Here is a 27966-nt window from a genome sequence, read left to right as displayed (position 1 = left end):
TATATATTTGTTTTAACTAGTTTGTGTGTACTTGTAATACACTAAGGAGCAAATTGCACATACATTAGTTATAATATATATATATATGTATATGTATAAAGATATATATATGTGTATAATAGTAATAATAATAGTAGGTTGGTTGACTGTTTGGCCTATTTGCTAACAATAAATTACATTAAAATACACGCACACTCTCGCATTACAAAATTGTTGATATTTGTTGAACGTTGCAACGAACGAGCAAAACTTTTGCTAACTAACACAGACACACACTCAGGACATTCACTCACATAAACCATACACATACACAATAATTTAAATATATTACGGAATAGTTGGTTAAAAACATTGGCTATTTGACCGGGTCTGGGGAATGTTTTTTGTCTCTAGTTCAAGAAATTAAGTATGTCCTGCTGCGACAGCGTATTCAGATTCTTGCTGTCCGTCGTCGTTTGCGGCATCAACGTGGCCGTCGGTGTGGGCGTGGCACCCAAATTCATTGGCCTGCTCTGCTGCATACTGTTCATGCTGTTGTTGACTGCATTGTAGCCCGTTGGATAGATGTAGTTGACTGTCGGCTGCTGCAGCGTGTACATGTTGGCACCGTTAGCATTGTTCGGTTTGGCAGCCGGATTGGCTGCATTGGAGGCTGCAGATCCGAAGGGATCCAAGTCGTCCAGCGAGGAGAAATTGTTGTTGCTGCTAGCTGCCTGTGGGGAGGCCAATTGATGATTCATTACCAGCGGATTTGCGCTATGCCAGTGAGGAGGAGCGGCTATGGCTGGAACTGCACTCGCTGCTGCTGCTGTTGTGCCTTGGTTAATGGACAAGCCACTGAGGTTGCTTTGCATCAGCGAGGAGAACATGTCTGGCTTCGATGCCATATCATTAGCTGCATTGTGCGATATTCTGCAAATAAGAAAAACTTGCTTAGTTGCCAAGCCTTGCAGCTATTTGTTGATTATGTACTTGAGTTGTTCCTTTGTCTTGACAGGCGCCAGTGTTGTGGCAATTGGCTTTGGAGCAGCAGTTGGCGATGGTTGTCCCACGCTGAAGCCAGAGAACATGTCGTCGTCGCTCTTGTTGCCATTGCTGCCGCCGCCGCCATAGCTTGCATTGTTCTCCAGCTCATTGGCCAAGATTTCGGAAGCATCTTTGGGTCTGTGGATGATACATTACATAGTGAATATATATAGTTTTATATTTGTATTGTTGTCTTACTTGTTGTCTCGTTGTATGGTGGACAATTGCTGCAGCTTCTCACGCTGTTCTTGCTCCACACGGCCCAGCATCTCTTTGATCAACGCTATAATTGTGTTGAATTGAGCAATGGTCAGACCATTCTCAACACTCAGTGGCACCAGGAATGGAATGCATTTGTGCGCCATCACATCCTTGGTGATGCCCAGCTTCGTGTTTGTCATGGCAATCTTGTAAATGCCTGAAATATATTATAAGTTAAGATTTCTTTCCATGAAATGTAATATATCAAAACTCACCTATGATGGCCATAACAATCGCCGGCTCACGACTTTGTATGTGCTGCAGAAAGGGCAGAATCTCGTCGAGCACTAGCCACTTGTCCAGGTTCTCTAGCAGCTTGCCAATCGAGATCAAACAGTTCACTTTAACCGACACATTGTTGCTGTTGAGACACAGCTTCTTGATGCGTGGAATCACCGCATTCTTCATGGCATTGTAATCGATGAGCGTGGAGAATGTGGGCAACACGCCCAGGCACAGCTCCTGAATCTGTGGCATGTCGCACTCCAATGAACGATACAACAATGGCAACACACTCTGCTTCACTTCTTCAGCTGGCGTTAGTTTCAGTAGCAAGTCCATTTTTTGCATAAATATCAAGAGAATCTGTATGGGATCCGTGAGCTTGAAAATGGGCTTCAGATGCGGTAGAATGTGATCACAGTATTCACGCTGGCTGCTCATCTCTGCAATCAACAGCACATTGGGCAGCACAAATGGAATCATGGGCGAATTGACAAACTCCTTGATCAAATACGGCAATATGGAGTGGAGATTAACACGATGCGGCAGCGTGGGAATGATCTGCGGTAAACCCTTGTAGAATTTCGATTTCTGCAAATTGTCCCATTGATATAGCGAGTCCAGATAACTTAGAGTCTTGACGCCCACATCCTGGAAGTAAGCGATCTGTTTGAGCTCATGCAGTTTGGGTCGCAAGCTGGCGCTGGGATGCAGCAAAGCCTTAAGACTCTCGGTGAGCTCGCTAGGTATGGTGTTCATGGGTGGATACTTTCGTTGATTCAATTCGTTGGCGTAGCGTCGAAAGCCGCTATAATCACTGCCAAACATTTTCAGAGGCTTGCCGGAGTAAATGGTAAAGATGAGCACACCTGGAAGCACGAAAATCTTTAGCTAGGCATTGAGAAGTATTTCATGTGCTTACCCAATGAGAAGAGATCACTGTCTGGCGTGTTGACACTGTTTAGCGCCAGTTCTGGAGCGGTGTACTCCAAGCTTGGCTGGGCGAGCACATGCAGCGAGGTGCTGTGCTCTCGGCAAGGCCAATGAGGCGTGCCATTCGTTGAGGGCTGGTTGGCTATGCAAAAGTCGAACCCAAACAGTTTCCAGCTGCGATTCTTGTTAATCACAATAGTTTCAGCGCTGATATTGCGATGCACGATCTTGGCATCGTTGTGCAGAAACTGCAGGCCATCGAAGAGCTGCAGCAGACCATGACGTATCTCCACATCGTAGAGCTTCTTGTCCGATCTCACAGCATCGCCCACAACATTGGCCAGGGAGGCGAACACAGGCTCGGTGGCAAAGGCCAAGGAGTCGCGACTCTCCTCAAGCGGATGCTGCACCGTGAGCACATGTGGATGACGTATCTTGGTCAGTTGCTGGACACCGCGTCGCAGGGTTTCGAGCATCGTTTCGCGATCATCTTTGGACCAGCGCTCCAGCACTTTTTTCTCAAACACAAACACAGATACCTCTTGCTTGGTGCTCTTCTTGTGGCCATTGTAGACCTTCCACATCAGACCTGCAGAAGGATTATATTGTATTGCAGTTGCAATATGCCAGCGCATTAAATTGTTTATACAACTTGTTTTACTCACCCACACCTGCTGTGCAAACCTGTTCCAGTACTTCGTATTCTCGTGTCACATTATTTCCTGGCAGCACGCCAGAAAGCTGCGACACTGTCTGCACGGCTGACGAGTAGAATTTGTTAATCACATCCATGATGATTGCTAGTAAGCTAGTAATATGTTAAGCAGCCTTGCAGCAATCGCCCCAGTGTTTTTGCCAAATTCTTTTTGTTTTAGTAATCAATAGTAGAGGTGGAGAAACATCGATGCCATCAGAATCGATGTATCGATGTTTTTGCAAGTTCTTTAAAATATCGATGTCGATGGACAATTATTAAAAAAAATTCTAAGAAGGTATATAGTAAGGTAATAGATTAATAGATTTTTTTTGTGTGGCTTAGAACCATTTTGGCTTTCGTTTCAACAAAAAATTCCAAATCGATACCTATTTGGGTGTAGCTCTAAGTTCCGAACTAGTTCGCACTGCCCGTTCGATATGTTCTTTCATTGCCAGCATATCGAAGTTGCGTTTTATCGAGTTCTTGGTATCGTTTTTATTTCATTTACCCGCTTTATTTAAATAGGAAGTATACGCAGTTGTTAATTTAGTTCAAATAGTTCAAGTACGTTTATAGTTTGATACTTCATTTAGGCCTTGCTCGCTTCAAAAGTCCTCAACAAATGTGAAGTAAACATTTGTTTCGAACTGAAGTTTATTGTAAAACTTCCAGAACATTAATAAAAGATAGTCTCCAGTGGGCATCGGAACACTTAGTCTATCCGCTTTCGGGTAAAAACCAAGTATACCATTTGTACCCTACAAATAAGATAAGTTGGGAGATGTGTCGCTAAAGTTATCTTTTACTTACCACATAAGGACAAGTATGGTTGAGAGATGAAAAGTCTTTAAAGAGATCGAATATGACCTTAACGGCTTTGTTGGACTTGTCTTTAATAAACTTGCAGGCATCGAACGTAACGTCGAAAATCCAAGGCTTATAACCATTGGCCTTCTTCAAGATTTGAACTCGCATCGATACAGAATTCGTAGGATGCAAAAAGTTGACCATTACATTGAGAATAGTTTTATTGCGTTGAATTGCGTGCAGTCGACAAGTTTCGATAATCACCCAAGACTTGTTGTGTGACTTGCAAACAGCATTCGTCATTTTAAAGACAACTCCATTCTGCAAAACATACAAAATACTAAACCAATATATTGAATACTTGTTTTTATCCTTACGGTAAAGCTTATAACCAACAGAAGAGACAGCAAAAAAAACAAAACTGAGGCGTAGCTTGTCATTGCGTTGTATTCCAAGAAAAGTTTAAATTGCGAATAACAATATATTAAATTTTCATTTTAAATTTTGCAAATTGAAAAAAAATTGATTTGAATTATTACTTCTAATGATAAGCAATTAATTTTGCAAATCTCCATTTAATGCATTTTAAATGATTTTATACCTTTCATGCTTAAGTAGTTGTATTTGCCTTAATTATTAATGTGGTGACATATTAATTATTAGTGATAAAAACGCCTTTACATGTCATTCATCGTTGTGCAATTTAATAATCCTCCACAAATGTAAAGTAAACATTTGTCACGAATTGAAGTTTATTATAAAATTTCCACGATATTAAAATGAGGTAATCGCCAGTTGGCAGCGGAAGTCGAAGTTTATCGGCTGCTGGATAAAAGCCCATTAGACCATTTCTACCCTAAAGAAAGTATAATAAATTTGATATAAGTGACGCACTAAGTGATCCATGACTTACCGAATAAGGACACGAGTGGTTGATAGTTGAAAAGTCCTTGAAGAGATCGAATACAACGTTAGCGGCTTTGTTTGATTTGTCTCTCATAAATTTGCAAGCATCAAATGTTATGTCAAAGACCCAAGGCTTATATCCATTTGCCTTTTTCATGACTTGCATTCGCGACGAAACAGAATCGGTGGGATGTAAAATATTAACCATTAGATTGAGAACAGTTTTATTCCTTTGCAATGCGTGCAATCGACAAGTCTCGACAATCACCCAAGATTTGTTGCGGGACTCACAAACAGCGTTCGTCATTTTAAAGACAACTCCATTCTGAAAGTATATATTAATTTTAAAACTATAAATTCTACTTTCTGGATCTTCTTACGACAAACAGAAGCGGCAGCAAAAATACAAAAACAGAGATTATGTATTTCATTGCGTCTATCCAAAGTAAAGCTTCGATTGGAAATGATTTACTCAAATCTATTAAATTCTCATTTTAAACTAAAATTATTGAAAAAATGTAATTTCAATCAGTAATTAATTCTGCAAATTCTAGTGTAATCTGCTTTTAATGTTTATTTACGATTTTATAACATTTACGCTTAAGTATTTATATTTTTGATCTCTCATATTGAATAACTTTAATAATTCTTCATAAAACTCCATCCTCCAAAAATATAATTAGTTTCTAATTGAATTCTATTGTAGAACTTCCAGGTCATCAAGAGAAGATAATCGCCAGTTGGCAGCGGAAGTTTGAACTTATCGATGGCCGGGTAGAAACCTCTAAGAAATTGTTGTCCCTATAAAAAATGTATTAAACGACACATTTGTAAATGATTCATCACTTACCACATAGGGAAATGGATGGTCAATACTCGTATATTCTTTAATAAGATCGAATAAAACTTCAACTGCTTTGTTCGAATTGTCCTTCATAAACTTGCAAGCATCGAATGTGGTATCAACAAGTAAGAAAGCTACAGTCGAGTGTGCTCGACTGTGAGATACCCGCTACCCATTTTGCGGTATTATTCTCAAAACATACCAATTATACTACAAAAATACTAAAAATATATTTTGGGGTATTATTATTAAAATATACTAAAAATACTAAAATATACCAAACGGTATATTTGGTATATCGATATAGTACCGCATTCAAAATATACCGTAGACGGCACAATATACCAAATTGTCGGCCAAAGCAACTTAGACCCCTAGTAAGTAGGCGTTTTTGCCCATACAAAAGTATTTCCTTAATAACTTCGACAATTAGTTATCTGATCGCAACCAAATGTTCAGGAGTCATAAATACTATAGTTATTATTGTATATACCAAAATTCACAATTCTAGTTTTACAATTACGCTTGTTATTCGATTTTTTTGATTTGCGGGGGCGGAAGTGGGCGTGGCAAAAATTTAAAACAAACTTGATGTGCGTGCAAACATAACAAATGCTGTCGAAAAATTATAGCTCTATCTCTTATAGTCTCTGAGATCCAGTGTTTCATACGGACGGACGGACAGACGGACAGACGGACATGGCTATATCGTCTCGGCTGTTGACGCTGATCAAGAATATATATACTTTATAGGGTCGAAAATGCCTCGTTCTACCTTGCCGGCACAAAGTTATAATACCCTTTTACCCTATGGGTAGCGGGTATAAAAATGAGATTTTAATCAGTTATTAACTTTTAGTGTTTATTTGTGATGCTATAACTTTTGCTCTTAAGTAGTTATATTTGTGCTCTAATTGACATGTGCTGACACTTTCATGAAATTCCATTGAAATTTACAAATTTAGAAATCCTCCACAAATGTAAAGTAAATATTTGTTTCTAATTGAAGTCTATTGTAGAACTTCCAGGTCAATAATAGCACATAATCGCCAGTGGGCAGCGGAAGTCTAAACTTTTCGATGGCCGGGTAGAAACCTCTAAGATATTGTTGGCCCTAAAATAACTTTGTTAAATTGTTTCAATTACAAATGATTTATCACTTACCACATAGGGACATGGATGGTTAAGACTCGTATATCCATTAATAAGATCGAATACAACTTTAACTGCTTTATTGGATTTGTCCTTCATAAACTTGCAAGCGTCAAATGTTAAATCAACAATCCAAGGCTTATATCCGTTGAACTTCTTTTGGATTTGCATGCGTATCGAAACCGAATTCGTAGGATGCAAAACATTTAAATAAAGATTGAGTATCGTCTTATTACGCTGCAAGGCCCGAAGTCGACAAGTCTCGATTATAACCCAGGATTTGTTGTGGGACTCGCAAACAGCGTTCGTCATTTTAAAGACAACTCCATGCTGCAAGTAAATAAATTATAGTAAAACATATATAATGTATGACTTCCTTACGCTAAGACCTATAACCATCAGAAGTGACAGTAAAAGTATAAAAGCTGTGACTTGTCTTCCCATTGCTTCAATTGTAAATGACAAATCAAAATAAATGTTTTCTTTTTTCACAATATAAAGAAAAAAAAACACACACACTTAGCGCAATAATTCGATTTTAATATAACTTTATTGACGAAACGGAGAGTTAATAAATTGATCACTCTCAAAAAGTAATTAGTCGAAATTAATGAGATGCTGTTGTCATTTCGATCAGTGACCGCCAAGCCCTTTAAAAAAGCTCAGCTCTGTTGTGAAGAGTTGTGGAGAGTTATTGGAGAAAAGCTGAGAGTACTGTGTGCAATTAAATGTTCAAATTGTGCGTGACGAAATAATAGATAATGAATTAAATTAAATATTAAATAATATCAATAGAGTTGTCTTGAATTTAGGTAGAATTTAACAGTAATTTTATAATCTTAGTTTGTTTCACAGATCCTCCACGAAAGTGAAATAAAAATTAGTTACAGCTATTGGCTTCTTGTTGATTATCCAAGTTAGTTGCACCAAATATTCACCTGTGGGTATTGGAGTGGGAAGCTTCTCACTTCTGAAATAAAAATCTTGTATCATCTGCTGTCCCTATTATGTGACAACGTCAATCAAATGAACAATTAACGATAATCATGAAATTCCATTGATATTTAAAATATAGAAATCCTCCACAAATGTAAAGTAAACATTTGTTTTTAGTTGAATTCTATTCTATCCAGGTCATCAAAAGAAGATATTCGCCAGTCGGCAGAGGAAGTCTAAACTTTTCTAAAGCCGGGTAGAAATCTCGAAGATATTGTTGGCCCTATATGAAATGTATTAAACGACATATTTGAAAACGATTCATTACTTACCACATATGGACATGGATGGCTAATACTCGTATATTCTTTAATAAGATCGAATATGACTTGAACCGCTTTGTTCGATTTGTCCTTCATAAACTTGCAAGCATCGAAAAAAGTATCAAAAATCCAAGGCTTATATCCGTTGAACAGTCTGGAAATATATAAATTTATTTACAAAATATATAATCTTTGGACTTTCTTACGCTATGACTTAGACCTATCAGAAGCGACAGCAAAGGTATCAAAGCTGTGACTTTGATTCCCATTGCCTCAATTGTGAATGACAAATTAAAATCTATGAAATTTGCAAATCTATAAATAAAATAAATAATTGATTTAAAATTGCACATATATTTTAATTCTTAATGACAAATGATGTGCAATTAATTCTTTAAATTGTGCATGGCAAAATAATAGATAAGAAAACGGTTATATAAATTATATAAATGCAAAAATACTAAAAATATACCAAATGGTATATTTGGTATATCGATATAACACCGCTTTCAAAATATACCATAGACGGCACAATATACCAGATTGTCAGCCAAAGCAACTAAGACCCCTAGTTTTTGCCCATACAAAAGTATTTCTTTAATAAATTCGACAATTTCTATCTGATCGCAACCAAATTTTTAGAAATCATAACTACTATAGTAGTTATTGTATACCTTTTTTCGCAACTCCGCTTGTTATTCGATTTTTTTCGATTTGCGGGAGCGGAAGTGGGCGTGGCAAAAATTTGAAACCAACTTGATCTGCGTGCAAACATAACAAATGCTGTCGAAAAAAAAATATAGCTCTATCTCTTATATTCTCTGTGATCCAGTGTTTCATACGGACAGACGGACAGACGGACATGGCTAGATGGTCTCGGCTGTTGACGCTGATCAAGAATATATATACTTTATAGGGTCGGATTGATTTGAATTATTACTTCTAATGATAAGCAATTAATTTTGCAAATCTCCTTTTAATGCGTATCTATAAAGCATGTATTTTAAATGATGTTATACCTTTTACGCTTAAGTAGTTGTATTTGCCTTAATTATCAATGTGGTGACATATTAATTATTAGTGATAAAAACACCTTTACATGTCATTCGTCGATTTGCAATTTAATAATCCTCTACAAAGGTAAAGTAAACATTTGTTACGTATTGAAGTCTATTATAAAATTTCCACGATATTAATATGAGGTAATCGCCAGTTGGCAGCGGAAGTTTAAGCTTTTCGGGTGCTGGATAAAAACCCACTAGACCATTTCTGCCCTAAAGAAAGTGAAAGAAATTTGAAATAAATGAAGGTCTAAGTGATCCATGACTTACCACATAAGGACACGAGTGGTTGACAGTTGAAAAGTCCTTGAATAGATCGAATACAACTTTAACGGCTTTGTTCGATTTATTCTTCATGAATTTGCAAGCATCAAATGTTATGTCAAAGAGCCAAGGCTTATATCCATTAGCCTTTTTCATGACTTGCATTCGCATTGAAATAGAATTTGTGGGATATAAAATATTGACCATTAGATTCAGAATAGTTTTATTCCTTTGCAATGCGTGCAATCGACAGGTTTCGATTATCACCCAAGATTTGTTGTGTGACTCGCAAACAGCGTTCGTCATTTTAAAGACAACTCCAGTCTGGAAATATATAAATTAATTGAAAACATATATAATCTTTGACTTCCTTACGCTATGACTTAGACCTAACAGAAGCGACAACAAAGGTATCAAAGCTTTGACTTGACTTCCCATTGCTTCAATTGTGAATGACAAATTGAAAACTATGAAATTTGCAAATCTATAAATCACAATCATTGATTTAAAATTGTACATATATTTTAATTCATAATGACAAATGATATGCAATTAATTCTTTAAATTGTGCATGGAAAAATATATGAATTCTCAAAATATATTATAAAAGAGTAGATTGTATCAAGAGAATAGTTTGAATTTTAGTTGAATTTAACAATACTTTAAAGTCAGTTTTTGTTATGTAAATTATTATCTTTATTTTCTTAGAGATCCTCCACGAACATGAAATAAAAATTAGTTGCAGCTATTGGCTTCTTGTTGATTATCCAAGTCAGTTGCACCAAATATTCACCTGTGGGTATTGGAGTGGGAAGCTTCTCACTTCTGAGGTAAAAATCTTTTATCAATTGCTGTCCCTATTATGTGACAACGTCAAACAAATGAACAATTAGTTATGCAATTAAGTATGCTCTCTATGTGTTTGTGTGTGTTGAGCACACAAAGTACTTACCACATAGGGACAGGTGTGGTTGAGGGTTGAATATTCCTTAAAGAGATCCCAGACGAGTTTAATGAGCGGATTGTTTCGGCGACGAATAAACTGACAACCATTAAAGGATACACTGTAGAGCCAGGGCTTATAGCCATTCTCTTTCTTCATCAGCTGCCCCTTAATGTGTATATCATTAATTGGCTGATGCAGAGTGACATTTAGATTGAGGTAGACCTTGTGGCGGCTCACAGCTCTAAGGCGACACAGCTCGAACTCCACCCACGATTTGTTGAACGACTCGCACACGGCATTTGTCAATTTAAAGACAGTCGCACTCTGCAAATAAACCGAAACCGAAAATTGTTATTTAAGTTGTCTTCGATTTGCAACTCGTTTCATACACATTGCAACTGCAACTGAAGCAACAGTAAAATTGAAATTGACAGGCGAGCTGTCATCTTTCCATCTCCAGGAGCTGCGCTCGATTGGGCTTAGAGTTGTTTGTGGTTTGCATTTGGTCAACACAATTCGATTAACTTCATGTGTTTACGGTAATTATTTTTCAATGAACTGCAATTAAATTGGTTAAAAGCCATTAGCTAGATGTTTATATAATGTTTTTATAATCACCACAGACAGCTTCTAATTAAATTGACAAACATAAACACAAAGTAAATGTAGATTACATCTCGACATCGACATGAGTTGTAAGGCAAGCGAATTGGCACCTAAAAATATGCTTTATTTTTTGCTAGAGATGCCCTTCTAAGCAAAATATCTTTGCACCTAAAAGTATGCTTTAATTTTGTTAATTTTGTTAGACCAGCGAATTATCGTTGCATCTAAAAGTATGCTACACTTTTTCAATCACATTGCCCTTCTCAGCAATAGCCAAAAGTATTTTCACAAGTCATAATTCATAATTAAGCTAACAATTTGCATTCAAGCATAACGTAAGCCAGTTCTATTTTCAACTTGAAAGCGTTATTTTAATGGTTTTGAGGAAGCATCTTTTAACTGCACTAACTAGTTGACCTTTTGTTTGAGCAATACACTCAAAAAAGAACAATAATAATAATAATAATATTTTAATGAGCCGCGCGGTCACAAAGCGTTAAAACATCAATTATTCATTGACACACGCGAGATGATTTCTTGTCTCGGCACAGAAAAGAATTTCCTTTGAAAATGGCTAAGCAAATACTTACTCTATAAGGTAGCAATTAGTAGTATGCACATCCTGCTCACAACTCAAATAAATACATGTAAGAGAAGTGCACACTTCAGTTGCGTTTCAAGGGCATTTAAAGAGGTTTTTCTCTTTACACAATCAAGTACGAACACGCTGTTTGCACAGCTTGCTTGATGTGTTTTTACCTTTTTTTTTATATTATATTAGGGAATATGAAAGTAAACATATTTTACACGCTTTTCTAATATGCGCGTCGTACACAATTTATTTGCAAGTGGAAAGGTCAAACTTGTTACCGAACTACCGAGAGACGTATTTCCGATGCGATGCGAAATTAAGTATTCTATACTTGCATCCAGGAAATTCCCCTAAAACTAAGACATATATTGTGCTCGTAATTTATGTGAGCTTCAGCCTCACGGCATACAAATGTGATTATGCGACGATGACTCCGGAGAGTTTCTAGAGTGGAAACTTAAGTTTTGAATTAAATTCCATGTTAAGTTGTTTTGGGTAATCAACTTGTGGCCGCTTAATTGCACTTGAAATACATTTGTTTACTTGCGAAAATGAATAGTTATCGCGATATTTACGCCCCACACTCAAACACACACACGCAAGCAGTTCAATAAATAAAACACTCGAATGCATTTAGAAAAATCGCATTTGGGACTTTATTGGTTCGCTGCCTGTGTTCCGCTCCCTTTTGGCCAGGAAGGCATATCGACTAAGCTTAGCTCCGGGTCTCTCTCTCTCTGAGCCCCTAGTGAAAGATGGCAACGCGATGCGATGCGATGCGATTCAATGCGATGCGAAATGCAGTCGAGTTGTTTGCGCGCGATTTGTAGCTGTGGCCAATGCTGAACTCTCGCTCTGAATTTCAATGGATTTTTCGGTATGTACACACACACACAGACACACACAGCTATAGAATGTGGCCAAGTGTTGGTAATTTTTGCCATTCTATCATGACAGGTATTTTTATATGGAGGGAATTAAAGTCGTACGCCATACGGCTCATGTGTTGAGTCATAAAATAAATCAGCCAGCTTGACACAGGCGTCGATGTTAAATCACGCCAATGCGTTCTACGCTGTATTGACCCCTCATCCTCATCCTCATCCTCATCCTCATCCTCTGGCATCGTTAAGAGCCGGTGATAATTATGCAGTGACAAGCAGACTACACACACACACTCCATCGTAGCTAAATGTATCTCACTATCTGTATCTATATTCGCATCTTGCATCTGTATCCGTGTATTCTGTCTCGTGTCTCTGTCTCTTTGCGTATTTGCGTACAAAATCCGCAATGCCAATTACGAGAACTCCAACTACGACGACAACGAGTAACTCACCGAAATGTTGCTAATTCAGACTTTGACTTTTTATATGTTACTCTGTCTGCTTGTCTATCTTTCTGTCTGATTTCTATCTCTGTCCGTTTGTCTGTCTGTCTGCCTCTTAGCTCGTTTGTTTGTTTATTTACTTTTGCGCCGAACTTGGTATTCCAAAGGCATGATGACTTGTCGAAACCAATACTTAACATTATTCATCATAATTGCTGATAATAGTCGCCCCGTCTACGTCTATCAACATCTTGGCAATTTGGGTGGCACTTCGTATCAAAAATGAAGCTAGTTATATGCAAGAGGGACAGCGTTGCTCCACTTCAGAATGTGTATTATCGATCTCAGGTATTTCCTAATTGTGTTTTGATTTTAATTTATCACTGTCAGGCAGGGCATATAACAGTTTCTTGATGAAAGATGTACATTTAATTGAATTCAAATAACAGAGGCGCTTCCGCTTAACTAATTTAATAAAGCAATTAATATAAATCTTGATTTGTTATTACTATTCCTATTAACTAATTTAATAAATATAAATCTTTATTTGTTCTTACTAAAATGTTCTAGATTGAAGATGTAAACATAATTCTCTCATTCTTCATTCCCATTCATCTCTCTGTCTCTCTCTCTCTTCCCTTCTTTCCATCCCTCACAAAGCTGACGTCTTCGATCTTAAGTTGATGCGTGAAACAATGGCAATTAGTTACGCATCACTTGAGGTTCAAGTCTCCAGCCTAGCGACCACATGACGTATGAGTAATGTGTTACAATTTAATGTTACAACCAATTGTGAAATGCGAGTGTGTGTGTGTGTGTGGCAAGTAGTTAAGCAGTTCAATGTGGTACTGCACGTGGCACATGCAGAATTGATATAAGCGAATAATTCGATATAAAAGCATCATTAAAATACAACAACAGCAATGACCGGAGACATTGACAACAACAGCAGCAAGAATATATACAAAATTTAATTAATGCGTCTTTTGTTTGTCATTTATTTCAGAGAGCGTCTCATACATACAATACATGTGTATCTCAGTTAATAGATTTGTGCGCTTTTGTTGTGTGTGAAAAGATACAATGACAAGATACAGATGCAAACGGCGTAACAAACACGCTGGCAATTACGTGATTGATTGCAGCGACGCGATTAAGGCTTTAAGAGTGAGTGTACTCAGAATCAATGTCTGTTGTAGAACCCCCCCCCTGGAGAATATTCGTGTCTCTCTAGCAACACACACACAGAGACACACAAAAAAAGCGATTCGCAACGCATCGCATCGCAATCGCAGTGGAAAGAAAATAAAGGAAAATTACACACAACACAACCAAACAGTAAAAAAAGAAGCGAAACAACAAGAAACCTGCTAAATTTATGAGCGAACAACGCCAAACGACGACGTTTCGGTTTCGCACAATGCAAGGCATACAAAGTAGCATCCAGTTTGCTGACGGATGTGTGGCCATATTCTCTGGACGGCAACTCGAACTCGAAATCGAACTGATGATTCAATTGCAATCGAACTCGCTGAGGCTGTCTGCAATTACTTTCAATCTGTAATTGACTTAAAGACTGCAGGATTGAAGCAACAAGCAAGACAACTTTAAGTAACTCGTTAAACATTTTTATAGTCCAACCTTACAATGTTAAAATCGATTTACCAAGGTGTTAATGGCCACAGTTAAATTGTAAAACAAACATAATCTATGTTCTACTTAGTAAGAACATTGACAGCTAAATTGGCAGCTCTAACTGTTTTCACTTCGGAGATCAGCGTGTCTAAACGAACGGACAGACAGACGGACGGACGGACGGAATTGATTACGTTGTATATAATATTTATATATGTTAGTTGAATTTACACACTTAAATTTTATTGTGCTAGTCACAATTGATTTAACAATTTTTCCATATAATTTCTTATAGGCCTTTTTAGTTGTAATGTAATTATTTATTATTCAAAGTATTTTTACTGCCAGCAATTTCTATTAGTATAAATCTAAAAATAGATTCCTTGGCAGGGGGTTTTTTTTATTCTTTTTCTTAGTTTGCGCTATATTTTTTAAAGAGTTGCTTAATTATACATGTAAACATAGATTTCATTGCTGGAGTTGCTTTATTTTAGTTGCCTCTATACTAAATAGTTGCTAAAATAGTTGCTAAATTTAATCTTTTTTTCATTGTTGAAGTTCAAGAAGTTTTAAGCAATTAATTTTATTTTATTTAGATAACAGCAAAATAAATATAAATAACTATACTTTTGATGATTCCTTACTTATTACTGGCTTTGGCTGACAATCTGGTATATTTTACACTCTATTGTAAATTTTGAGTACTACTATATCAATATACCCAATACATATATTTGACTGATACTACAATTTTTTTACTTTCTATGGTATATTTTAAATGTAGTAATAAATCAAATATGGTATATTTTAAAAGTAGTAATATATCAATATATCAAATATGGTATATTTTTGCTCTCTATGGTATATTTTAAAAGTAGTAATATATAAATATATCAAATATGGTATATTTTTGCTCTCTATGGTATATTTTAAATGTAGTAATATATCAATATATCACGTGGTATATTTTTACTCTCTATGGTATATTTTAAATGTACTAATATATCAATATACCAAATATATTTGTTTGATTATCTGGTATATTTTCACTCTATGGTATATTTTGAATATAATACTACATCTATATACCAAATATGACTTTTGGTATATTTTCAACATTTTGCGGTAAATTAATGTGGTATATTTTTAAATCATTGTTTTGCTTTTATTTTGACTGAAAGTATTTCTTCATTTTTTTTAATTTCTTGAATTATATTTCTAAACATTCTTTTTATTTTTTTTTTACTTTAGTTGATTCCATATTTTTTTTATAAAGCGCTGCTAAAATGAGTGCTTTCTTTAACATCATCATTCATTCATTATTCTTTAGCATTTCAACTTTAAATTTGTATTGTTAAAGTTGAAAAAGTGTTGAAAAAATCATCGTTTATTTTCTTTTCTACCTTGCTGCTATTTGTCCTTTATTTTGACTTGACTTTTGATGACTTTTTTACACTTTGGTCAGCGGCTATCAAGCGCTGGTCAAGTACCGTATAACAGTCGCACTTTAGCTGAGGTAATTAATTAACAGTTTCGTTTGCTGCCGCTGCTGTTGCTGTTGCTGTTGCCTATTGACAACGCCACTCAATTTGGTTGCTTGTTGTTGTAACAGCAACGCCTGGCGTTGACAGCTCAGCTGACGTCAGCAGCGACGCCAACTGCGAACGCTTTATAAGCTTGGCTTATGCCGCCTACGTCGCCTATTTCATAGACAAGCGCAGCGACCGCAGCAGAGACTGCGACTGCGACGGACTTCAAAGCCGCAGCAGCAGCGTCGACGGCGACGTCAGCTGCTGAAGCCGCGGTCAGGCCGCTTTGGGCCGCTGTCAGGTGTTGTCGTTTTTGCAAGCCGCACTCGAGCTGAGTCTGTTTTCGTCTGCCAGGCAACGCGGTTCTGGAACGCGTACACAAACGATACACTACGATACACTACACTATATATGATATAATAATTAGCTGCAAACACTTGGTACCCCATAAATATATTAATTACCCAAAAGCCCGGTTCGTTCGGTTTGGCGCGAAAAAAACATTCCAAGTTGCTTTTGGCTTTTACCAATTTTTCCGATTTGTAGTAAGTTTCGCAGCTGATTGTTGTGCAACACACGGACAACACTCGAAGCGCGCGCTGCGTGAAAAACGTGGAAAAACTTTCGAAAGTGCGCAGCCAATTGCAGCGAATACTATTTGGGATACATGAGCAGTGCACTTCAGCTCCAACTCCAACTCCAACTCCCGATTCAAACGCGGCTAATCGACAGCACTTGATCGGCAAAAAATTTTGTAAACAATATAATTAAATTGGCCAGATCAAAACCTACTGTGCAACCGACAACAACGAGCTACAGTTTTTGTTATACGTGAGTAAGCCAAGCTTGTGTGTTTTACCCAGCTTACATTTCCAATACCTTTATGATTCATAAAAAAAAGAAAGATAAAAACAACATAAATAGCGCTGATGTGAGAGATTTCTTTGAAGTTTCAAGTGTGTTTCTTTGAGCCTTAGAAAAATTGAAGAAGTACAATTGTAAATATCGATAATTAATGTTAATCAAAGCTGTTTATTTGCTTGGGTTCTAACTCTGTAAAACACTATGATCCTTTTGCTATTAGATAAAAATAAGTAAGAAGAGTCCATTCGAGTGTGCTCGACTGTGAGATACTTGCTACTTATTTTGAAAAAAAGCAAAACAGTGCTGTGTTAATATTTAAATATGTCAATTAATATACCTCAAATATACTAAAATAATCAAAATAAACAATATATCACGAAATATACCAGATTGTCAGACAAATATATTTGGTATATTGATACATTAAAAATATACCATACAGTGAAAAATCTACCAAATTATCAGCCAAAGCAACTAAGTGTAGGAATAAATCTGAATTGATAAAAACTATAGTTATAGTGCGGTATTAATGTAAAAATATACCAAAATAATATACCACAAAAATACTAAAAATATACCAAAGACTTTATTTGGTAAATTGATATAGGACTACATTCAAAATATACCGTAGAGTGCAAAAAATACCAGATTTTCAGCCAAATATATTTGGTATACTGATATATTATATAAATTAAAAATATTCCATAGAGTGCAAAATTTACCAAATTGTCAGCCAAGCGAAGTAAGAGTCAGGAATGATAAAACCTATAGTTATATTGCGGTATTAATGTAAAAATATACCAAAATAATATATCACAAAAATACTACAAATATACCAAAGGCTATATTTGGTATATTTATATAGTATTACATTCAAAATATACCAAAGAGTGCAAAATATACCATATTGTCAGCCAAAGCAATTAAGACTCGTATTAAAGTTAGAAAAAATCGAGACTCTAGTTTCAAAATTACGTTTTTAGGGTCGAAAATGTCTTCTTCTGCCTGTTTTATACATTAGTTGTAGTTATAATACCCTTATACTTCATGGGTAATGGGTATAAAAACATAAATAGCGTTGTTGTGAGAAATTTCATTGGAATCTCAAATGTGTTTTTAGAAAAACTGAAGAAGTACATTTGTAAATATTGATAATTAACGTTAATCAAAGCTGCCTATTCTAGCTCTGTAAAGCTCCATCCTTTTACACTTGGGTTGTCAAAAGCTTAGGCAGAAAAAAAATACAAGAAATTCGTATAACAATGTTTACATTCAATCAGCATACGAAAAATATAATAATGAGAGGTGTGTCAAGTTGAGAGTATAAATGGCTTAAAGCCAAGTGCCTTAAGCACGTGCCAGTTTCAGTTTCAGTTGAGAGACACTTAACGCTTTATTAATAAAATGCGAGAAAGAGAGAGAGATAGATATATAGAGAGAGAGTAGCGATGTTCATTACAGATTGTAAGTTTCGCAAAGCCAAAACTTATATCAATGCAAGACATCAACAGAAATTAATTTTTACCCCGAAAGTTTTGCAACAAACTTTTAAACGAGTGAACAGCCAAAAAAAAAGCAAATAAGTGTAGGCATTGTTTTTGGCTTGACAGGCAAGTTAATCATACGCCATGTTGTGCAACTGCACTGCTATAGAATTTGCGCACTAATGACCGATATATTTAAATAGATTAAAAAAAAAAGCAATAAACTGCATTCTTTTTAAAAATTTATGCTACCATTGCCTTGAGCTCTGTATTGAGAAATATATATTTCTCATATTTTTTCGCTGTCACGCTGATAGTTTGTGTTGCTCTTGCTTCAAGTGGCGGCGATAGATTTTTTGAAGCCAAGTACGAAAACTTGAAAAACTTAATCGATGCAAATATTGAATCAAAGTCAAACAGCATTAAACTTGCCGAACTTTGCACAGTGTCTGAAAAGTTTGTTTTTCCTTGCGAAAAGGCGTAAAAACTGCAAGAGAGCGAGTGAGAGATATTGATGGAAGGAGGAGGTTGAGGTTGAAGCCAAGGCTTTTGGGCTAAGGTTTTATGAATGAGCGCAGCGTAGCGCAAATATTTGACAAATCCCGCGAATGCGCTGCTTACTTATGCTGTCGTCACGTCAAGATACGGACTACTCCAAAACTCCATCTCCATCTCTCCGTCTGGGATGGAGTTCACGTCCAGCGATGTCAGCTTCGAGGAGGAGGATTGCAGGAAGCTGCGGCTGACAGTGAAATTCGCTAAGCACATGCACATAGCATATATATATAAAGATATATATATATGTGAATGCATGTAAAGAGTTGGCATTGGCATTGTCGCATGTTGAGCTGCATTTGCATTTGCGCTTTTATCGAGGTGTAATTTATATTTCGCACCTTGCGCACAGTTTTCATTTCGTTTGCTTCGTTGTTTATGCAATTTGCAAGCGGCGTCCAAAAGGAAACCAAATGGCGAGAGTCTCCAGTCTCGAGTCTGGAGATACGGATATATAGCAAAATAGCTACAGATACGGATACGGATTGAGAAGGTATGCAAGGCAAGCAGACAGCCGAGCAGGCAGCCAGGCAAGTCGCTAACGAGTGCAGGCGTGTATCTGTATCTTACGGATAGCGCAGGTAACAAATATACGCACACACACATACACATGCAATGAAATGCGCCAATTTGTATGCAAGTGGCGTTAATCGTGTAATCCGGCAGCAATGCGTTGCACACAGTTGGCAAGCGCCTCCACCCTCTCTCTACCCTTCACTCTCCACTCTCAGCTTTGCTCTGCTCTGAGACGGGCAAGCACGACCCCAAAATGCTTGTGCGCTGTGGCAACAAAACTCAAGTCGAGGTCGCTACGTGAGATGCGCAATTGTATGAAATTGATTTGTAATCGATAAATGTACGAATATTGCGCTAACGTTTAAATCAACAGCACAGCACAACACAAAAGCATTTGGTTTTTTGGTTTGGCGATTTGCCGATTTGCACACGACCTACAAGATACATTTGTATCTTGCTTGCTCTTACACTGTACACACTCTCTTGGCACTTTAATTATATAGCTGAATTGCAGCCTGACTGCTGTTGTGTGGACCAGCTTTTCTGTTCGCAAAAATTGAAAAATCAAACACAAGGAAAACCACTTGAACCACAACAACGGCAACAACGGTGGCAAGTAGCTGCAGTTGAAGCAGTTGCAACTATTGACAAGGTCAGCGCATGGCTTTTATTTGGGGTCTCTGCCGATGCTTGCTGCTTACTGCTGGTCGCCATTGAAATTCTAAGCGATTTGTCGAACACACACACACATATATTCGAAACTAGCTTCTATTCAGCTGGCTTCTTTTCAGATGTTGCTGCTTGTGGCCAACAGCATTTGGCATTAACAAGTGTTTAATTGCAATAAATGCACCTGAATACCTTGAGACTGTGCCTCATGCATCATGCACTTGAATGAGCTGAAGAAAAGAGCAACTTCAACTGAGAGAAGTGCGACATTGGCAGCCACAAATTTGCCAGCTAGTATCATTGTGGCCACTTGTTGGCCAATTTAATTATTTATGCCTCAAAAGGTTAAATGCGTTAAATTTCATTTTCATTTCGGTTTCGGTTTCTGTTTTCCCTTCAACTGCTTCTCAACTCGAATTGTGTCGCACACACATTTATCTGGCCGAAAACTATGAGCACTTACTCTGGCTGGCTATAACGGCTTCTTAATTATGCATCTGCCCATAAACATTTTGGCCAGCATAAGCAATTAGGTCATTACCACATGCCCGACGACTAAGATGCCACTGAAACCTTGACTAAAACGTGAACATAAAACCGAGATTTACAGGTCATCAAACGTTAGATAACGCGTTGTACTTACCCCTCAAAAAAGGTTATGTGCTTTAAGATGCGTGTACTCATCCATCCATCGACATCGCAGTTAAGGAGTCTTTTGGGCCATTAAAAGTAGTCAGAGACTCGAGTCTCAAGGTGAGCCAAAGAATTGATTTCATCTTCTGCAAGATCAAAACAGTTTTCGTTGGTTTATGTTGTAAGTGTGCCCAGATTACTGTCATAATTAGCTTAATAAACGTGACCGTATTTAGCTTTAAAAATCCTTCATTTTTTTTAATGGTCACACTTAATCTAAACTTCTTTTGTCTAAACATTCAAGAAGTATTGAATATAAAAGTTATATTGAAAACTAATTCGATGTTGGGTATTTCTTTTAGAAATGGATAGTGACAATCATATAGCTTATTTTGTGTAAATTAAATATGCCTTTTAAGGCATCCTAACAGCAAATTAAATCGCAACTAATCGCAGCTTCTTTACACCACAAAGCAACAAACAATGATAGTAACAGCTTACACTTAATTGGAAGATTCATTTCATTTCCCCTCAAGGTAATGCGATATGCAAGTAGTTGGCTAAATAATTTCGAATCCGCTGATTGTGGGTCGCGGCTTCTGCTTTAGCTTGTAAACTGGCTTCTCTGCAAATTTTCACAGTTCCTGCTTGCCTTTCTCTCAGCTGTCCAAATGTCAATTTCAGGGTGTTATTTGTGTCGTTTGGCTGGCAAAGTTTTCAAACGAAGATTGCCGGTTTTGCTTAGTTTTATTTACTTTTACTTTGTCCATTTAATTGTAGTATTTATATTGTCTCCTTCTATTTTAACATGAATTGGTTTACTTAGAGTTCAAATAATGATTTGAGAGGAAAAATTGTATCTAATTTGATTTTTAGCAAATAACAATGAATAATCCAAATTATGATTTGTAAGGAGACACTGTCTCTATATGATTATAGAAAATAATTTAAATACAGATTTCAAAAGAAACATTGTTTTATTAATAATAATAAATAATCCAAATAAAAAAGGATTATTGTTTATTAATATCAGATACTTCTATAAAGTTAATTTTTCATTAGTTGATTTTTAGTGAACTCTTTAAGCATTGCAAGTTTTCTCAAATTATTTTAACGTATTTGTGTATAGTTTTACTTCCCTGTTTTTACCTGTATTTTAAGAGCACTAAATGAATACTAATTATAATTAGAATAAAGCGCTATGCTCTATTATAAATTAAGGTCTGTCGAGCATTCAATTAAGCCTAATATTAAATAAAGTTAACGAGCTTTACTTCCTATTTCTATATTCTCAAAGGTACAACTCAAATTTGTATAAAGACTAGTATTTTTTTCTAAAAGCAAAACAATGCGCTATTATACCAAATAATATACTACATATATACCATATATACCAAATAATATACTACATACATACTAAAATATACAAAATATACCATATTTTCAAGCAAAGCAAGAATATGTCTTTAACCACATTGTTTTACTTCCCTTCCTTATCTATTTTAATAGCGTTTAACGAATACTAATTAGTATTAAGAATATTGAGCTAAGCTCTATTGTAGATTAAGGTCAGTCGAGCATTCGATTCTCCCTAACAAACAAATAATTCGAGTATTACTTCCTATTTTCATTTCCTAAAAAGGTACAACAATTATTTCTATTTTGCTAGCTTAAGTATTCCAATTTACGTTTCCTAGCTACAAAAATTAAGATTTCTAAAATTCTACTTTTTCTACATTTCCTAGTTAAATAAATTGTTTAATATTTTTTAAAAGGTTTTTTTCTTTTCCCTCTTGTTAATCACTTCAAAATTAATAAATCCAATGAACCATTTTAAAGTATGCTAAACTGTGATTCATCATTTCAGTTTAAGGTCAAATGGTTAAACACTAAAACGTTGTAGATACAATTTTTGTATGTAGCCCTTAGGTAGCTAATTAAAGACATGCTTTTGTGTTCATCAGATACAAAATGCGATGAGATTGCAGTTGGAGTATGAGTAATAGGGAAACCGAATCGAGTAATGTTGTTACCTTTAATTAAATTAATAATTATGTACCTTAATGAATGCATAATTGAATAATAAACTACATGAACACGCCCCCTTCTATCTATAAATTGTTTTTTTTTTGTCGTTCTTTTTTTGTTGTTGTTGTTGTGTTATAAATGTAGGCTGATGGAGTAGTTGTTGTTGATGTTGCGTGCTTAATTTGTTAACCTTTTAACTTTTGTGCACTTTAGTTGAGAACCGCGCTGAACCATCGCGTAATAAACACGAGCTGGGTCTCATTAAGTAATCACATGGAATATTTCCGCAGCCAATTAAACCTGAAAGCCGCAACGTCGCTTTGCATCCCAACGTGTATCATGAAGTGAAGTTGAGTTGAGCGGAGTATGCAAAACACCAGACATGTCTGACAGATGGATGGACAACTCGTCTGATACAGTTACAGATATTGTATATATATATGTATATATAGATTACAGATACGGATGCAGTTGCAGAGAGACTTCCACACAGACTTCCACATATGGACATACCAAATACAATTAAATTCGATTCAGGAAGCATTTATGCAGTTTGCATATCTGTTTTTTGTCACACGCTTTTATTTTTTTTTCGTTTTGTATCGATACATGAAATCTTTTAAATAATGGAAATTTAATACAAGTATATTGTATAAACTGTAACAGAGTGTTTTTTTGCACAGCCGGTTTTTCGGGTAAACTTCCGGAAAACAGAAAACAGCAAAGAGAAAAAAAAACCGTCTTCCTATTTCGGATTTGTTACGAACGCAGCAAAACTGGCAATGTGATTGCATATAATAAGAGCAAGGAGAGGGGTAGACATGACTTCACCTGCTGCTGCTGGTTAGATCATGTTGGTTGCACCACAATAAATACCGCGAGACCAAACAAAAATTTTACGCCATGGCAATTTTTAGAGTTTCAAATCAATTGCAGCAGCGGGCAGCGGCAACAACACGTACTTTGAAACTGGTTTGACATAATATTTGTATGTGGCCAAAAGCCGACAAGCCAACTGACTGATAGACAGACAGACAGACAGACAGACGGGCAGACGGACAGATTGGCAGGCTGGTCACTTAAGTGGCAGGCGACAGGTTCCACAGCCTGCTGCTGCTGCTGATGAGACGCATCAAGCCAGCGTTCACTCTCTTCGGTCGCAGCTTATTTGTATCTCATGGATACCCAAAAGCAAGTACCTTGTAGCACATTTAACATTCGTGTTTAGCCCACAACCATTTCGGTCAATTCGGCTCGCTTTGTTTGCACAATTTATGCGCAACAGTCGCCGCTCCCCCTTCGCTTCCCCCCCCCCCCCCCTTCTACGACTGTCCAAAAAAAGTACACACAACTTTGTTTCTTTTCCCCAAATTTCTAAGCCACAAGGCGTGCGTGCCTGTGTGTGCGCATATTAGCCACAGTGACCACACTCAAAACTACAACAACAACTACGAGTACGAATGTGTTTGGGGCCTCTCTATGCATATATGTATATGTATTTGGTGGCAGCACTGATACTAACTAAAAGCTAACACCATGGTGGCTTCCAACTTTCAGCTCGTAAATAAATCAAAGCAATGCCACCAGTCACAGTGGGACAAAGCCAACAAAATAGTCAACATTATTTGGCCAGCTAATTGACGGGTTTAACAAGTTTTTAGCGGGTTTATTGTCAATTCCATGTCGCGGTCATTAGCTATTAAAAGTCTATAATCAATGAAATAGGCTTTTTTTCTGGAATAAGATTTATCGATTTTACTATCGAACATTTGTCACTCGATTGACAGTTTTCATTTAACTCTTTAGTCTCGATTTATTTATTAGGAAATTATTTTTTGCACAACTTGATTTGCTTGTTTTTTTATTCGTTATTTAGTAGGAAATTATTTGTCTTTTTGTTACCGCTTTATTTACTTTTCATTTCATTGTTGATTTATTAATAAATTACTTTCATTTTCTACAGCTTTATTGGCTTCCCTTTTCTGAACTTGTTTATTCAAAAATAACTTCGCTGTTTTTAAAAACTTGATTTGCTTCTATTAGAATATTAATTTTCTTTGAATCTTTAATTGCTTATTTTTCAAGTTTCTTCTTGCTTCTTTCTTTCTAGTTTGATTAAATTTAATCATATTTGGAGCCAAGAATTATATAAAACTACTTTCTTCAGTACTTCTCTTTTTATTGTTCACATTTGTGTGGCTCTACATGCATTATTTCTTCTTTCCTTTTGTGTATGGTTTTGCTTGCTTCTCTTTTATTGATAGTTTTATTAAATTGTATTGTAGTTGTACACAAATACTTCAGTATCAAATTTGGTCTAGAGATAGAACTAAAATAACATTCTTAGCTTCTCATTTCAGTTCACTTTTGTATCTTTTTTATTTAAGGCGCTCTTGAATTCATCTCCGACCCTACAAAGTATATATATTCTTGATCAGCTTCAACAGCCGAGACTATCTAGCCATGTCCGTCTGTCCGTCTGTGTGTCCGTCTGTGTGTCCGTCTGTCTGTCCGTCCGTCCGTATGAACACCTAGATCTCAGAGACAACAAGAGATAGAGCTATAATTTTTTTTCGACAACATTTTTTATGTTTGCACGCAGATCAAGTTTGTTTCAAATTTTTGCCACGCCCACTCCCGCCCCAGCAAATCAATAAAATCGACTAACAAGCGTAATTTTCAAGCTACAGCTTTCTTGCTTGTTTTTTTTTTGTTTACTTCGTTCTTTGATCGCTTTTCTTTTCTTTTTAGTTTTATTAAAATATTTGTATACAAATATTTCCTCAAGTGCTTTCTTTGCTTCTTGCTTCAATTCACTTTTAGTCGTACTTAGTTTTCTTCTGCAATTGCTGTTTACTTTTGTCGCTTCTCTATTTGAAGCTCTTCTTGCATTCTATTTCTCACTCTTCGACTCTTTCTTCAACCATTCGCTTCTCGCATTCTTCGTTGCATTCCTTTTGCAGATCGTTAAGCATTTTCATAACATTTTTCGCTTCACTTCTCGCTCTATTTTAATAATTGCCTCTGTATTTCATTTACAACTGACTTCAATTGTCTTTTTAAGTTGGTTTACTGACAGCACCCACTGTGCGTTGCTTGGACAACTGTCAGTTTTCATTCAGTTTTATTTTGTCGGTTTTTACCTCCTTTTGCTTCTCCACATTTGCGTGCTTCTTTTGCGCTTTGGTAATTTGTTTTAAATATTTGTTTAAAATATCAAAACGCACGACAACACACGTACACATTTGTACGTGGCATCTAACAGATACATGTGAAAATAAAAGTTGTTTGCACTCACTGTGTTAGTTGTTGGTTTCAGAGTGAGGTTCTCATAAAACTCTCATAGCAAAAACTTGCCACTAAAATCTAAGGCCCTTCTACATACGTTTTTTTTTTTTTGAGACTTTCCAAACATAAAGTGCTGCTTCTTCTTCTTCAATACGGTACCTAGGTCATTCTTAACGGTTCCGCAACGCAAACGTGCTCTGATCGAGGGGCTTTCCATATATAACATAACGTATTTATTCGATACTTTATTGTTATGCATTACGCAGCATTTGGTTGATGTTGAGACGTGTGTGCGAGTTTTCTTCCTGTGCTTTGATTACCAATCGCGACCCAGTCCCAGATTTCGAAATCTCCCAAATTCAAATTTTTTCGTCACCAAACGTGATAACATTTCAAAGCTTGTTCGGTTGCCAACTGCTGCCGTCTAAAAATAATTACAAATAATTAATTCTATATTTCAAATTTGCACTATTATTTAGCTAATAAAGGGTCTGACAGCTTAATTATATGTTTGTGTTTGATCAGCAGCAGCAACAACAACAACAACAACAACAAGCGTAACAAGCATATCAAATGAAATTTATTACGGGTGCAACATTCAGAGCTCTCTCTCATGGACTGTGCAGATAAAGTCAATCGAATGCTATGAGTGTAACCAGAAGCCGCTGGCCAAAATGCAGCGAATCAAAAGAAGCCACAAAAAACAATAAGCTTGACTATTGACTGACTGAATAATAACGATGGTAAAATACTCTTTTAATAATGTGTTCTAATAAAATTAAAGTGAATTCTTTAAGAGCTATTTAAATGTATAGAAAATGCCATACTTTTGATGACTGAAATTGAACTTTGCAAAAGACTCTTCTAATAATAAGTAGTCATTAAATTAATGTGAAATTTTTAAGATTCATTTAAATGTATAGAAATATATATCATAATTTTGATGACTGAAATTGAACTTAGAAACAAATTTTCTTATAATATTATGCCATCAAATTAAAGTGAAATCTTTAAGACCAAAAAGCATAGAAAATGCCATTTTAATGACTGAAATTTAACTTTGCAAAAGACTCTTCTAATAATAAGTTGTCATTAAATTAAAGTTTAATCCTCAAAACCTAATTTGCCTTAATTTTTATAACTGAAATTGAACTCTTCTAATAATATGTTGCCATCATTTAAAATGAAATCTTTAAGACTCATTTAAATGTATAGAAAATGCTATTATTTTGATGACTGAAATTGAACTTAGAAACGAATTTTCTTATACTTGTATTATTATGCAATCAAGTTAAAGTGAAATCTTTAAGACCTATTTAAATGTATAGAATGATGACTGAAATTGAACTTTGCAAAATACACTTTTAATAATAAGTTGTCATCAAATTAAAATGAAATCCTTCAGACCTATTTAAATGAATAGAAAATGGCATAATTTTGAAGACTAAAATTGAACTTTGCAAAATACTCTTCTAATAATAAGTTGTCATTAAATTAATGTGAAATCTCTAAGACCTATCTTGCCATAATTTTGATGACTGCAATTGAACTCTTCTAATAATATGTTAGCATCAAATTAAAATGAAATCTTTAAGACCAATTTAAATGTATAGAAAATGCGATAATCTTGATGACTGAAATTGAACTTAGAAACAAATTATCTTATAATATTATGCCATCAAATTAAAGTGAAATCGTGAAGACCTATTTCGCCATAATTTTGATGACTGAAATTGAACTTTGCAGTGCGAAACTTTAGCTGTAATTTTATCTGCGACCTTGTCGAAGAGACGTGAGACGTGGAGATTCGCAGAGCGTTGCAAGCTGAACAATGGTCGTAAAATATGCATTTTATAGTA

At 35.9% G+C, this 27966-nt stretch overlaps 6 protein-coding genes across 8 annotated transcripts in view; 1 reads left to right on the top strand and 5 right to left on the bottom strand.

The window, feature by feature from the left end:
* Positions 1-6: 6 nt before the first annotated feature.
* Positions 7-3335, bottom strand: LOC117573812 (SCY1-like protein 2). Its single transcript, XM_034257229.2, has 6 exons — positions 3108-3335; positions 2432-3031; positions 1503-2378; positions 1225-1444; positions 973-1164; positions 7-912 (listed from the first exon to the last, which is right to left on the bottom strand). Exons 1-6 carry the CDS (start codon positions 3232-3234, stop codon positions 390-392), a joined length of 2538 nt encoding a protein of 845 aa, XP_034113120.1. The 5' UTR covers positions 3235-3335; the 3' UTR covers positions 7-389.
* LOC117574458 (uncharacterized) lies at positions 3262-4261 on the bottom strand. Of its 2 annotated transcripts, none has more exons than XM_052007472.1 (2): positions 3950-4261; positions 3262-3384 (listed from the first exon to the last, which is right to left on the bottom strand). In XM_052007472.1, the coding sequence occupies exons 1-2, from the start codon at positions 4247-4249 to the stop codon at positions 3262-3264; spliced, it is 423 nt and encodes a 140-aa protein (XP_051863432.1). In that variant the 5' UTR covers positions 4250-4261. The 2 variants fall into 2 exon arrangements, with proteins under 2 accessions (XP_051863432.1, XP_034114187.2); XM_034258296.2 differs by lacking the exon at positions 3262-3384 and adding an exon at positions 3453-3897.
* A 2396-nt stretch (positions 4262-6657) lies between these two features.
* LOC117574150 (uncharacterized) lies at positions 6658-7160 on the bottom strand. Its single transcript, XM_034257828.2, has 2 exons — positions 6861-7160; positions 6658-6810 (listed from the first exon to the last, which is right to left on the bottom strand). Exons 1-2 carry the CDS (start codon positions 7158-7160, stop codon positions 6658-6660), a joined length of 453 nt encoding a protein of 150 aa, XP_034113719.1.
* Positions 7161-9228: 2068 nt separating this feature from the next.
* Positions 9229-9706, bottom strand: LOC127566037 (uncharacterized). Its single transcript, XM_052007474.1, has 2 exons — positions 9439-9706; positions 9229-9381 (listed from the first exon to the last, which is right to left on the bottom strand). The coding sequence occupies exons 1-2, from the start codon at positions 9637-9639 to the stop codon at positions 9229-9231; spliced, it is 354 nt and encodes a 117-aa protein (XP_051863434.1). The 5' UTR covers positions 9640-9706.
* Positions 9707-10128: 422 nt separating this feature from the next.
* LOC117574149 (uncharacterized) lies at positions 10129-26347 on the bottom strand. 2 transcript variants are annotated; one of them, XM_052007471.1, is made up of 4 exons: positions 26267-26347; positions 10768-10936; positions 10385-10702; positions 10129-10289 (listed from the first exon to the last, which is right to left on the bottom strand). In XM_052007471.1, the coding sequence occupies exons 2-4, from the start codon at positions 10822-10824 to the stop codon at positions 10137-10139; spliced, it is 528 nt and encodes a 175-aa protein (XP_051863431.1). In that variant the 5' UTR covers positions 10825-10936; positions 26267-26347; the 3' UTR covers positions 10129-10136. The 2 variants fall into 2 exon arrangements, with proteins under 2 accessions (XP_051863431.1, XP_034113718.1); XM_034257827.2 differs by lacking the exon at positions 26267-26347 and adding an exon at positions 20802-20811.
* The window catches only part of LOC117574147 (fatty acyl-CoA reductase wat), a 42707-nt gene continuing 31209 nt past the window's right edge, over positions 16469-27966 (top strand). Inside the window, exon 1 of the mRNA XM_034257824.2 lies at positions 16469-16901. The gene's annotated coding sequence lies outside the window, so the exon portion shown is untranslated. The remainder of the gene's footprint in view (positions 16902-27966) is intronic.

Source organism: Drosophila albomicans, chromosome 2R (assembly GCF_009650485.2).
Source record: "Drosophila albomicans strain 15112-1751.03 chromosome 2R, ASM965048v2, whole genome shotgun sequence".
Lineage (NCBI taxonomy): Eukaryota > Metazoa > Arthropoda > Insecta > Diptera > Drosophilidae > Drosophila > Drosophila albomicans.
This window is presented reverse-complemented; position numbering and strand designations above follow the sequence as displayed.

What these genes read in the sequence shown, in the direction of transcription:
- LOC117573812 (XM_034257229.2), bottom strand. Translation starts at nt 3,234, where the DNA reads ATGGATGTGATTAACAAATTCTACTCGTCAGCCGTGCAGACAGTGTCG. An exon ending in GGTTTGCACAGCAGGTGTGG is followed by an intron (nt 3,032 to 3,107) that starts GTGAGTAAAACA and finishes ATCCTTCTGCAG; the next exon opens with GTCTGATGTGGAAGGTCTAC. An exon ending in AAGACAAAGGAACAACTCAA is followed by an intron (nt 913 to 972) that starts GTACATAATCAA and finishes TCTTATTTGCAG; the next exon opens with AATATCGCACAATGCAGCTA.
- LOC117574458 (XM_034258296.2), bottom strand. Translation starts at nt 4,249, where the DNA reads ATGACGAATGCTGTTTGCAAGTCACACAACAAGTCTTGGGTGATTATC. An exon ending in ACCATACTTGTCCTTATGTG is followed by an intron (nt 3,898 to 3,949) that starts GTAAGTAAAAGA and finishes TCTTATTTGTAG; the next exon opens with GGTACAAATGGTATACTTGG.
- LOC117574150 (XM_034257828.2), bottom strand. Translation starts at nt 7,160, where the DNA reads ATGACGAACGCTGTTTGCGAGTCCCACAACAAATCCTGGGTTATAATC. An exon ending in ACCATCCATGTCCCTATGTG is followed by an intron (nt 6,811 to 6,860) that starts GTAAGTGATAAA and finishes AAGTTATTTTAG; the next exon opens with GGCCAACAATATCTTAGAGG.
- LOC127566037 (XM_052007474.1), bottom strand. Translation starts at nt 9,639, where the DNA reads ATGGTCAATATTTTATATCCCACAAATTCTATTTCAATGCGAATGCAA. An exon ending in ACCACTCGTGTCCTTATGTG is followed by an intron (nt 9,382 to 9,438) that starts GTAAGTCATGGA and finishes CACTTTCTTTAG; the next exon opens with GGCAGAAATGGTCTAGTGGG.
- LOC117574149 (XM_052007471.1), bottom strand. Translation starts at nt 10,824, where the DNA reads ATGACAGCTCGCCTGTCAATTTCAATTTTACTGTTGCTTCAGTTGCAG. An exon ending in TTCAGTTGCAGTTGCAATGT is followed by an intron (nt 10,703 to 10,767) that starts GTATGAAACGAG and finishes GTTTATTTGCAG; the next exon opens with AGTGCGACTGTCTTTAAATT. An exon ending in ACCACACCTGTCCCTATGTG is followed by an intron (nt 10,290 to 10,384) that starts GTAAGTACTTTG and finishes GTCACATAATAG; the next exon opens with GGACAGCAATTGATAAAAGA.